Here is a 12,664-nt window from a genome sequence, read left to right as displayed (position 1 = left end):
CCCCCAGGAATGAGAGCAATCATATATTCGTGGTCTGAATGGCATCCCCTTTCTCACCAGTAAGAGATAGTAGCAGCCATTCCTGGGCTTTGGAATGGAGTACAAGAGCAAGAGAATAAATAGCCCTTTGTTCAAATAGGGACTTGTATGTGTCTGTCACCAATAAGATGTCAGCCATAATTTATCATTTAAGCCCAGTCTAGTAATTCCTGATAACGGAGAAGTAGCTAGGTACTCCACTATAGGGCAAAAGTGAGTGTCATGTTTTCAAGAAAGGTGATTACCCCACCCGCCATTGTCACTTAAAAACAAGAAGCCGAATCGGCTTCCAAAACAAAATATCAACATTAATTATTAAGTAAAATGCCCCCGTTTGAAGTTGTTTGGACAAGTTCACCCACTGGGTTCCTTTTGTATTCTGTGGCAGATTAGCTCCACATCTGTGCAATTGAAGCTAATGACAGCTCTGCATTCAGCTTTGGTGTGATTTTTGTTATTACTCATAAATCCCACAAACTGCTGCAGCCTCCAAACACTGCTCATTAAATGCAGGAAAAAAACCTTTCAAGCATCTGGTTTCCAGATACTGTTCTGAGGTTAAACTCTGGAGTCAGAAAGACCTTCTATACAGTATCCAATATCACATGAACCCATTGCTTGCAGCATTCTTTAGCTACTGATTCCGTCTCCCCTAATTTTTCATCATAGCCTATATTTAATATTACTGTGTCTTTACAAGGACCTTCAGCTTCACTTCTGCCATTTCCAGCTCATTCTGGATGCCCATTAGAGGTCAATGAAGAACTTGAAAGTATATACCACAACTCACATTGCTCCACATTTAAGCAGAAGCCTTCTTTATGCCTCCGCTCTAACTGTGTGAAAGAAAGGCACGTGTTTGAAATCACATTTATTGCTGCATATAGTTTGCATCTATTGGTGGATTGAGGTTGTATGTTATCAATGGTGTATATCTAGGACTTCAACTCACAGAAGTCCCAATTAGCATGGCCTCTGGGTCAGGGATTCTGGGACCTCATCCTGATTTTTGCCAAATGTATGTCTACAATACCCTACATCTGCACACTGTGATACATAAAAGTCTTTAAGGATGATTGCAGCCATGGTGGGAAATCTGTCTAAAATATAGGTTGTTTTCCTGTTTTGTTTTAAATGATATAGAACCAGCACTTTCCTCCTGCAAAGAGTTTGTCTAGGATACAGCCCTTTACTAAGAGGGTAATGCAGCAAGCCTGAGCCAATGGTACCTGAGCCAATTTTGGGTTACTGAGGATCTATGCTGGTGAGTCACAAAACATGTTAGACCTCCTTCCCATGCTCTTTCATTAGTTTGAAGCTTTTTTGATGGCTGAAGAGAAGTTGAATTGATAGAATAACAGAGCTGCAAAGGACCAGAAGAGGTATATCCAGTCCAATGCAAGAATACAAAATCAAAATATTCCTGAGTGCAGCCTTTGCTTTAAAAAAAAAAAAACCTCCAGAGGAGGCTCCACCACACTCTTAGGCATCATATTCCACTCTTACAATTCATTTTCATTCACTCATCTCCCCACTTCATCCCTTGTATACTCCCATTGCCCTGAAAAGACAGTGTCTTCCACATGCAAATGATATATGACTTCAGCAAGAAAAATTAGTTAATTTATGACTTCACTGGGAAATATAATTATTTCACGTCATGTTCTCTTGACAACTACATTGCAAGGTGCAATTCCCTCACATATAAGACAGACAAGAAGTCATGTGTAGGTTTTTTTTTGTTTTTCTTTATTATATATAAATATTGAAGTTAAACAAGAAGGGCATAGTCTCTCCTTCTTGCGATAACTATTTTACATCTTCTTTTTTCTCTCCTGGTTCTATCTTCAAGGTTTCTGGAGCTTCACGGTAGGCAGGGAAAGTCTCCCAGGGACTGTTCAGGTCGAATTTGCGGAACTCCTGAGCCAGCTCCACAGGTTCAGCCACGACACGTTTCACCTCATCATCATATCTAACCTGAAGGAGATCAAATAATATGAGGGTGAACATACCTGGAATTTCAAAAGCATTTATGTTCTCCTCATACATGGTCACTAGCTAGTATTATTCACTAGCAGCATTCCAAATTCATAAATCTTACTTTTGTTGATATGCAAGTTCAATTTTAATAGTTATCAATTTAAATCCCTTGCCGAACACCTCTGGACATCAAAACAAAAGGAAAAGGGGACAGCAGATAAGCCTTCTTCCCCAATTCCAACATCCCACTCCATCTACTTCAGTGGTTCTCAGAACCACTGATCTATATGTTAACAATAAAAATCGATCTATACCTGTGGCTACCAACATTGAAATCAGAAAAAAGTATAGGCTGCTGGAAAAAAAGTCATTTTGGATTAAACCCTTAAGTTTAAAAAATATTTTCATTTACTCATGCAGGGCTCACTAGATATGGTTGTTTCATTTCATATTCACATAGCTTTGAAACATGTTGAAATATCTTCTTTTGTGTTGTACAGTACTAACCCAATCCTATTCTTTCCATGTTATTTCTGTTTCCTGTACCATTTTTTTTGTTAAAGAAATACCCTGGAACACATCTAGTTCATTAATCTGTATGCAATTCTCTTCCAAATCAGCCAACAAGCTGTAGATACTGCTTTGGGGCATTCCTTTCCTGATTGTTTTCTTATAATATGTCTAAAAATAGAAAACTGGCCTTACTATGACATTTTATTCTGGCATACAAGAGGAAAGGTAAGCAAATCCACTGACTATTGGAATGGTGGAATAGTAACAAAGAAGCAATATGCTTTTCTAACAGCATTACTACATGCAGCCTACTTAGGAACTCCTTGGGACTCACTTTCTATTCATTAGCTCCCTATTGACAATGATTTCCTGCTTACATGTTGTACTGTTACTCTAAGAGGCAGCTTTTCATATAGCTACAGTTATGTCCTGAAAAAAAAAAGTCACCTCTTTCAGAAGGAAGATTCAACTTACTGACATAAGAGAAAACTTCAAATGGAGGTTGGATTAACCCTTCCTTGCCTGTTCCCTATCTACATACAAGAATGATATGTCACATTAATTATATTTTCCCACCCTATAGAACCTGAATGGACAAACATCAGCCCTCCAGGGAGTTAAAGCCCAAAACAGCTGGAGGGCCGAAGTTTGCCCATGCCTGCTATAAAAAAGCAGCCATTTTTGAATTTGCAAAAACGTATTTAAAATATACCCAAAGTTATGAAAAATAGCTTTATCTATGTTGTGAAGCTTTTACCTCCACGTATCCAGACAGAGGGAAGTCCTTCCGGAAAGGATGCCCCTCAAACCCATAGTCTGTCAGGATTCGCCTCAGGTCAGGGTGGTTGGCAAAGAAAACTCCATACATGTCCCAGACCTAGAAGTGTAGAGATCAAGCAGTGATCAATTTTACAGTGCACTGGTTAGATTTCAATGGCTGTACAAACATGAAGAACAGACTATCCATTGCTAGAAGGGAAGCTGCTGACAGGTGGAAGAACCTGTGGCACTCACTTACAAAGCATCAACCACTTCTCTGAAGTATGTTTTTTCAGCACCAGCAGTGACATGCCCCTCTTCAAATAACTTCCCAATTATAATCTTGTACCTTGATATCCTGACTTGCAGGATTAGAATAATGTCACAACATAGTTTAATGATTAAGGAACAGAATTTCTATCAACCAAAGGCCAAAATGCTTTGTAAGCCAAACATGAAGAATCCTACTAATAAAGAGCTAACTCATCTTATTTTCATCACTGAAAGGCTGTAAAAATGTACAACTTATATTTTAATAATAATAATAATGATAATAAAACTTTATTTGTACTCCACCACCATCTCCCCAAGGGACTCGGAGCGGCTTACATGAGGCCAAGCCCAACAACACATCAATAAAACAGAAAAGCAATAAACAAAACAATACAATGCAATACAAATTAATATAAATCACATATAACAATAACACACGAGGATTTAAAAACCTATGGCCAGGCCAAATGTAATAATTAAAAATTTAAAAAATAAACGCTGGGCATGAACAAGGTAGGATATATCTGGTAGGAGGGTTTTAAAGAAGTGAGGAGTGCATCTCCAAATTATAGCTTGATATTTTTATATTACGGTTTTATACACTAAAAAGTTAATTTTATCGCACAAAAAGTGGTCCAGATGAAGCCAGAAGTCAGAAGCAGTTATATTTAATTCTTCCAATAATACTGGATATTTTTCTTCCTTCTTACAAGAACTGAAATAAGTTAAGGCAGACATTTGGTATATCAAATAAGTAGGAGAGAGAATAAATTATATTTATGATCGTATAATGTTTTTTAAAAATTCCAACGATTTTTGGATTCCAAACCAAATTAACATAGTTACTCCTGGTCTGGAGGATTCTATATTATCACCCCAGCAACACTAAACTTAACACATAACTTTAATGCAGCATGTGCTGGAAAAAAGACCTTTCTTTGGCAAACACAGCTTGGCTAGAGAAACAGAGGATTTAACTGAAAATGTGGCTCTACTGTATGTCAAATGGTTTTTGCTCAAAAAGTGAGAAAAAGATTTTACTTTTAGCTTAAGGCAGCCTGTCCCTTCCTCTTTTATTTACTCCTCAAGTTTCTTGAGGCTGCAAGAGCCTTAATGCAAACAACGTTTACCCCGCAAAAGAATGAATCTATTAGAAGCTCAAACTTTTATCTCCTCCTAATAATAAATAACAATAATAAAACTTTATTTCTATCCCGCCCTCTCTCTTGGGGGGACGGGACGGACTCAGGGCAGTTTACAACACAAAGCGGCAAACATTCAGTGCCGCAAAGTGCAGGAAAACAAACAATTGTAAACAGGTGAGAATATATTAAACAGCAATATCAAATAACAATAGAACTAGACAGTAAATTAAACATTAAACATAGCCAAAATACACAATTAGACAATACGCAATTAAAATGGGATTGAATAATTAAAACCATTAATCGTTTAAAATTTAAAAAATCAGTATAACAAATTGTTTCCTAAAGAACAACCATGTTTGTAAATGTATTTCAGACATACATGTAAGCATTCAATAAAGCTGGTCCACGTTTTAAGACTACTACATGGATCTCTAGTACACACCTGGTAAAAAGAACTTTTGCAAGTCTTAAAATAAAATTGTAAATGAATGAACATTAACCAGTTCCTTAAAAAAGCTCAAAGAACTGTTGACTGCAAGACCCACAATGTAAACAAAGAATACTCACAAAGAAGTCTGCTAATACCACTAAGGCCATTAAAACACTGCCTGTAACAATTCTGCCAATCTCAAATGTAACAAGTTCTCTTCCTTTTGGAAATAAATTGACTTTGCTTCCTTGTCTCAGGACTCAATAACTCCACTTCTTACCTCTCTTTCATACCAATTCGCTGCTTGGTGTACTGGGACTGCTGAATCAATAGGTGTCAATTCATCAGTATATGTTTTCACACGAATCCGGGAGTTGTAGCGTAGGGATAAGAGATTGTAAACAATCTAAGAAGGAAAATTAAAATGCAGTTAAGTCATGTACTGGAACAGATTTTCACATTAAAAAGAAATAAAAAAAATTACAGTGACTTCCCATATAATTGCAATACAGTTGTGGTATAAAACACAATGGAACGGTGCTTTCCCCTCTCCAGTATTTTAGAGGTAAAACACTGGCTTCCAAAATCTATATACACTATATTTAATTTTTAGGCTGTCTTCTTACCAATGATTTGCCTCAGGTTCAGACAAAATATTTTAGATCAAATTAGACAGGAAAAAAAACAACATTTTGAACACCTTTCAGGAGAAAAAGTGGTTTTAGAAGGTCTGAGTCAGGTTTCACAAATGCCCAGCCAGGAAACTTTCAGAGATTACAATAAATAGTGCATTATGGAAAGCCTAAAGTCATTTCAAAGGTCATGGTAATTCAGAAACAAAAAATTAAGATGTTAACAAAACAATCTTATGCATATTTACTCAGGAGTAAACAGACACAAAACCAATTCCAATAAAACATTCAATGCCATAAAGTGCAGGAAAATAATAAACAATCATAAACAGGCGAGAACTTATTAAACAGCCAGAATAGCTCTAAAAACACGTGGGAAAGGAGCCCTGGAAGCCCCCTCCCTCCCAGCGCAATTACTTAACAAAATAGTAACAAAATATTCTCATTATAATAATTAAATGGGTACTTATGATATTTCAGAAATATTTTAGAAATGCCTTGCCAGTGCCCCCTAATTTTGTAATGAATATTGAAACATTCTTCTTCACTGATTGCACAGGCCTAGTCAACATATCCTTTTTCCATTTGTCAAAAGATGTATTTATCTGAAATTGCTTCATGAGAGTTTATGTCCAACAGACATTAAAAACTAGGAGAGGGAGGCATAACTGAAAATTAAAAATGTCTTAGTGACAAAACCAAGAAAAACTTATTTTCTCCCACAAGATACAGAAGCCATCAATATTTACAACAAAACATATTGTCAATAAATGATGAAATAGCCACTTCTATGAAATGAATGTGTCCTTATCTGGTCCAACCCCAGAGTTACACACTTATTTAGATCTCATCTGTGAAAGCCTGCTGCAGTGTAGCCGGAACGACAAATCCCCAACATAATGCATTAGCATATGACACCAACTTAAATTGAATAAGTATAACCCAGTAGACTATTATATTACACTGATTAAACATAATTCAAAGCACTTTAAGCTAGATTCAAATTTGAAATGCTATAATTAGGATGACCTATTAAGGTGTTTATACTAGTGTGGGTATTTTAAGATGACCAAAGAACTGGAGAAATAATTTAGAACGGACTGTCAACTGCAAAGGGTTGGTCTTGCAAGCAAAATATAGATTATGAAGTGTCACGTTAATGGTTTTTGAGGTATATTTAGATATAGCTCTTTATAGAACTCCTTACAACATTATTCCAAAAGGGAACATTGCTCTCAAAACAACTCCTGATGGCCCAGGAACTTTTTTTAGTGGTTTAAACAGCCGTATTCTTGTGGTGACAGCCGACAAGGAGCTCTGCCATGGGCTCGTCCATGAGGTCACAAAGAGTCGGAAACGAATGAACGAATGAACAACAACATTCTTACACAACACCATAATTAGCATCACACAATGCACAGTATTATTTATTTATTTATTTACCACATTTATATACCACTTTTCTCCACCTAAGGGTACTAAGTGCTAAGAATGACAACCATTTCTGAATCAGTAACTGCATAAAAACTAAATTCATCATGAGAGATCACAGATGTGGTAATCTGGAAGCAACACCCTAGAGATCAGCAAAAATAGAGGAGCCCCCGGTGGTGAAATCTGGGTTAAACTCTTGTGCCAGCAGGACTGCTGACTAGGCCAGCAGATCGAATCCAGAATGGGGTGAGCTCCTGTCTGTCAGTTCCAGCTTCTCATGCAAGGACATGAGAGAAGCCTCCCACAGGATGGTAAAACATCTGTATGTCCCCTGGGCAACATCCTTGCAGACGGCCAATTTTCTCACACCAGAAGCAACCTGCAGCTTCTCAAGTCACTCCTGACAGGAAAAAAGGCAAAAATAAAGCACGGCAGTCACACATGGGAATGGAGACATGAGGAAAAAAACCCTAGAGGGATACTATTACATCTATTTATTTGTTGTACAAAGGATAAACAATATTTTGATCTTTGGAGATTTTGCAAGCAAGAATCACCTTTATAGTATACATTGAAAATCTGCTCTTACCTCAAAACGGTTGTGTCGAGATGGAACATCAACAGCTGTGAGGTCAGCCATGGATTTAAACTGGGCATTTGTGTGATCTTTTAGAAAGCTTAGAACTGGAATGACTCCATCTGGGTGAATTAAGATTTCCAACTCATTGAAACATGTCACCTGGCAGGGAAAAGAGTAGAAATATAATGGGAGGATGGGCATAAACAAAAACTGCTCTGCTAAATTACTTGGATTTAGATTCTTCGTAAACCATTGGCACAATTTCTAAATGAATGTATTAATGGATGTACCATAAGTTCGAGCAAATAAACTTTAGGGTGTAATTAAGAAACTCTTCTGCATTGTCCTGCTCCTCTTAATATGTGTCATCTCTCAAAAGAGATCTGACTCTTCTTATTACAGCTTCAAGAGAAAATGATTCGATCTGCAGAACCCACCTGGACTTGTTGGACATACTTGGGCAGAATTTCAGCCACATATTCTCCAAAGGCAGACAGCTGTTTTAGAGTTACTTCATCCTTTGGCCTAACAGTAGCTAAAAAAAAGAATGTCATAGTGTAAGGTATGGGGGAAAACCAACATCACTGAATAATCAAACAAAGCTCAACACAATGACAATAACATCTGGACAAGCACAATAATCAAAACAACGTAGAATCAAGGTTCTGTGTTGTTTTTAAGAATCCGTTTCCGTGTTTCAACAACAATTCTTTTGTGAATGGAAAAGGTGTAATGCCAGTATCAGTACTTTCTCCATTTGTTTACAATCCCATCAAACGATGAAATGGTAAAGTCTACTTCTTTGAGTGTGGTGGAGTCTCCTTCTCTGGAGCCTTTTCAGCAGAGGCTGGATGGCCATTTGTCAAGAATGCTTTGATTTTTCATTCTTGTATGGTTGGAGGATTGGTTGGATGATCCTTGTGGCTCCTTCCAGCTCTGTGACTCTATGACACAGTTTCTCTTCATTTATAGAAAAACTTGAAAATGAAAAAGTGTGGGAAGGAGGTCTTTGTGACTCACAAGCACAGATCCTCTTATTAAAATAAAACCTGCTAAGGCACCAATGGCTTGCTGCAGTACTCTCTTAGTAAAGGGCTCTATCCTAGAAATCTCATTGCAAGAGGAAACTGCTGGTCCTATGTTGCTTAAAACAAAACAGGCAAACATGCTATCTTTAAGACACAGATTTTTTCACTATGTCTTCAATCAGCCTCAGAGGCTTTCCTGGGTGTATCACATTGCAAAAGCATAGGTTCATGCAGACATGCATTTCGCAACAATAAGGTTGTTACCTGGGATACCTTGTAAGCATGCTGCCAATACATCAAGCTCTGATGCCAATACATCAAGCTCTGACACTCTTAAGAAGAATGGTGTAGGTTAGTGGTTGTCAAACACTAATTCTTCAGATGTGCAGGACTTCAGCTCCTAGAATTCCTGACCATGCTGACTGGGGCTTCTGTGAGTCAAAGTCCCAGATATCTGGAGGACCCAACTGTGAGAGGCACAGCTGTACGATACATCACGATAACATACAACCTCAATCCATCAATAGATATGACAAATAGTAGAGATGTTTAAGACAATTCTGCTCACATTTGGGTGGGCTGGCAGACACTATCGACAATCAGCTTCCCATAATATTAAGTCTTCATTCATAGGTCACACTAATACTTCATGCATTTGATGGAATGAACTTTATGATTTAATCAGTTTATTATCAGTTGTTCTTTTAGGTACCAAAATATTATTTGTCACTGATGCCAGGAGACAGAGACACAATCTTTTATTATATCATGCTTGCTAGGACAATGCAAATATAATCTTGGCTAGGAAGGCAACCACGGCATCTTCAAAAATGTATCTATTTCAAAATTACACTGCACAGTTAAAGTGCAGGTAAATACACATGACCAAAATAACTTTCTAGGGTGAGAATACAATTGTATGGTGGGGCCAGATGTCTACTGCCTCTGCCTACCTACATAAAAATAACTTTTTTTTTAATCAGCCACCTGCCCATAGACTGTCTTGTAATGTCCTCTCACAACAAAGTCTAAACATTGCCATCATTTTAAACTTCTAACAAAGCTGACCTTACCCTATGATAGACATGGACCGGTTCAAGTACTAAAGATATCAGACTTACGTCGTGTCTCAACACTAGCACTTCCTTCAAAGCGAGTTTGTAACAACACTGCAGAACGTCCTGCAACTATAAAAAGGAAAAGATCTGTTAATACCTGCATTTTAACAGCGGTATAATTTCCTATAAAATTACATGGTAAGTTATTTTATCTATAGTACAAATCTACTCAAATGATAAAAAGCAAATCATTTCATCAGAGGCTGCAAATTTAAAGTCTACGGGTTACATGAACCCCATATGTTGCACCACATTATATAATAGGATAAGTCATTCAAATTTATTTATTTTATTTACAGTATTTGTACAACACTTTTCTCACCCCGAGGGGGACTCAAAGTGGTTTATACATAAGTAATGGCAAAAATTCAATGCCAGTAATTGTATACACTACAATTAGACATGAATTAAATTAAAAAATGAGCAATAAAATAATAAAAACAATAAAACAGTCTCCTCCGTCAAATCGTCGTTCCAGTCATTGTCTTTCCGAAATGCTGCATACATTTACTTCTACTGCCGAAAGGCCTAGTCCCAAAACCATGATTTTTTTTTTCTAAAAGCCAGGAGGGAGGGAGCGGATCTTACCTCATTTGGGAGTGTGTTCCATAGGTGGGGGGCCACAGCCGAGAAGGCCCTGTCTCTCCTCCCCGCCAGGTGCACCTGTATTGTTGACGGGAGCGAGAGCAGGGCCTCCCCAGATGATCTTAGATTGCGAGGCAGGACGTAGGGGTGGATGCGTTCGGACAAGTAAGCTGGGCCAGAACTGTATAGAGCTTTATAGGTCAAAACCAGCACTCTGAATTGGGCTCGGAGATAGACCAGCAGCCAGTGGAGCTGGCATAGCAGGGGAGTTATATGCTCCCTTTATGCCCCCCCCCCCCAGTTAGTAATCTGGCTGCCGCCCATTGAAGTAGCTCTACTTTAAACTAGTCCAAGGACTAGTTTAAAGTACAGAGTAGGCATGCTCATTAATTTCTAATACATCTTCCTTGTCTCAACGTGAAGAAATTCCAGTTCACCAAAAGTTCTAGATTGATTTAGTCAGTCATTTTTTTCCTTCTGTCACAGGATGCTTGGTGCCATAATTTTTTTAGGTCTTGTACTTATTAACAGTGGATAAATGCACAACTGCTGAACAGTATTGCAACAGACATGATCAAAACTCACATAAAATTGGTTTAAACCAACACAATATTATTAAAATGCACATATTAAATTCGACATAACAAAGTCAAGGTGTGGCTTTTTGAACAAGCGTTTGCAAATGCAGAGTAACTGACACAGGAAAATGGAATGACTGGACAATGAGTCCAGACGTTTTTAACAAGGATACACTATGAATTTATATTTTATTGATTTGTTTAGTTTTTATTATATGTTATGTTTTTAATTGTATTTACAACATTGTAAGCACTGAATTTTGCCCTGTTAACAGCCTTGAGTCGCCTATAGGCTGAGAAAGGCGATATACAAATAATAATAATAATAATAATAATTAACTTTATTTGTACTCCATCTCCCCAATGGGGACTCGGTGCGGCTTACATGAGGTCAACCCAAAACAACAATTACATGAAATAAAACAAAACTGAAAATGCAAATAATAAACAATAATAACGCAACTATATAAAACAAAAGACAACATAGCAATATAAAATTACAATAAACACAATCATGGTAACATGGGCGAGCTACATGTAATGGATAAAAGAAAATTGGGTAGAAACAGATTAAAAACTCAGGCAAGATAAACACGAGATAAACAAGGACAGATTATTTGCGGAGGAGAGCTCGTTTTAGTGAAGGTCGTGGAGCAAAACTTTCCTATGGGAGGAATGCACTCCAATAACAAAAACCGTTAAACCAAACACTGGTATGAGGATGTATTTACAGGAAGTAAATAAATAAAGGTGGGCAATAAAACTAAATCTTTTATTCACATCCCGTTTTTACCCATAACAGGACCCAAAGCGGCTCAAACATAATACAACAAAAATCAAAGCACATTTAACATAAAACACAAGACAAAAATCCACAAAACATAATAACGTCCAGAAATATGATACAAATAAGCATTAAGCATTAAAAACATTTAAAACCAATTATAATTATTGTGGAGACTCATCAATTAAATAGTCGCCAAACTCAGTACAAATCGGCCTTGCTGCGATTAGCAATTGACTTCATTCGTCAAAAGCTTGCTTGAGTACTAACAAAGGCAAGGGAAATGAAGGCAATGCACCACAAACGGTGAATATTTTTGGAGGAAACACTCTTAAGAAGAACTTAGGAACCGTACGGTTTGTACTGACTGAACTCGCATGGTGTCTCACTCAGAAAACTGGGAATTGTAGTTTCGTGAGGTGCCGATAGGCCCTTGTTAGTGATGCGTCCATTGCCTCGCACAACTACATTTCCCAGAATTCCCTGCGAAGAAATCTCAGTAATACTGCAGGACCTCTGACAGCAGAAACCCTCGTCAGCGGTGGACGCGGACAGGGCCTCTCCGGGTCCGAGGCGCCCCTCCGGCCTTCTCCCCCCTTCGGAGCCTCACCTCTGAGCCCGGCCCGAGCCCGGCCCAGCGCGGCCGCCAACATTTCCCCTCTCCGGGACGCCGACCGAGAGGCAGCCGCAGGACGCACAAGGGCACGGAACAGACCGCAAGGCGCATGCGCCCACAGTAGCCTTCGATCTCTCTGATTGGCCGAAGCGCGGCTTGCCGTCACG

General features: G+C 38.2%; 1 protein-coding gene across 1 annotated transcript; it reads right to left on the bottom strand.

The window, feature by feature from the left end:
• Positions 1-1,768: 1,768 nt before the first annotated feature.
• On the bottom strand, positions 1,769-12,631 carry NDUFS3 (NADH:ubiquinone oxidoreductase core subunit S3). The gene is made up of 7 exons (XM_060763017.2): positions 12,492-12,631; positions 9,938-10,003; positions 8,226-8,323; positions 7,798-7,947; positions 5,423-5,548; positions 3,290-3,409; positions 1,769-2,016 (listed from the first exon to the last, which is right to left on the bottom strand). The coding sequence occupies exons 1-7, from the start codon at positions 12,532-12,534 to the stop codon at positions 1,849-1,851; spliced, it is 771 nt and encodes a 256-aa protein (XP_060619000.1). The 5' UTR covers positions 12,535-12,631; the 3' UTR covers positions 1,769-1,848.
• Positions 12,632-12,664: the final 33 nt, after the last annotated feature.

This window comes from Anolis sagrei, chromosome 1 (genome assembly GCF_037176765.1).
Source record: "Anolis sagrei isolate rAnoSag1 chromosome 1, rAnoSag1.mat, whole genome shotgun sequence".
Classification (NCBI taxonomy): Eukaryota; Metazoa; Chordata; class Lepidosauria; order Squamata; family Dactyloidae; genus Anolis; species Anolis sagrei.
Note: the sequence above shows the minus strand (reverse complement) of the source record. Positions and strands in the feature narration are given on the sequence as shown.

Bases quoted from the DNA above. Each gene is read 5' to 3' on its own strand.
- NDUFS3 (XM_060763017.2), bottom strand. From the start codon at position 12,534: ATGTTGGCGGCCGCGCTGGGCCGGGCTCGGGCCGGGCTCAGAG. The intron at 10,004-12,491 runs GTGAGGCTCCGA...TCCTTTTTATAG, and splicing joins GGCTCGGGCCGGGCTCAGAG to TTGCAGGACGTTCTGCAGTG. The intron at 3,410-5,422 runs GTAAGAAGTGGA...CTACACTTCTAG, and splicing joins CGAATTGGTATGAAAGAGAG to GTCTGGGACATGTATGGAGT.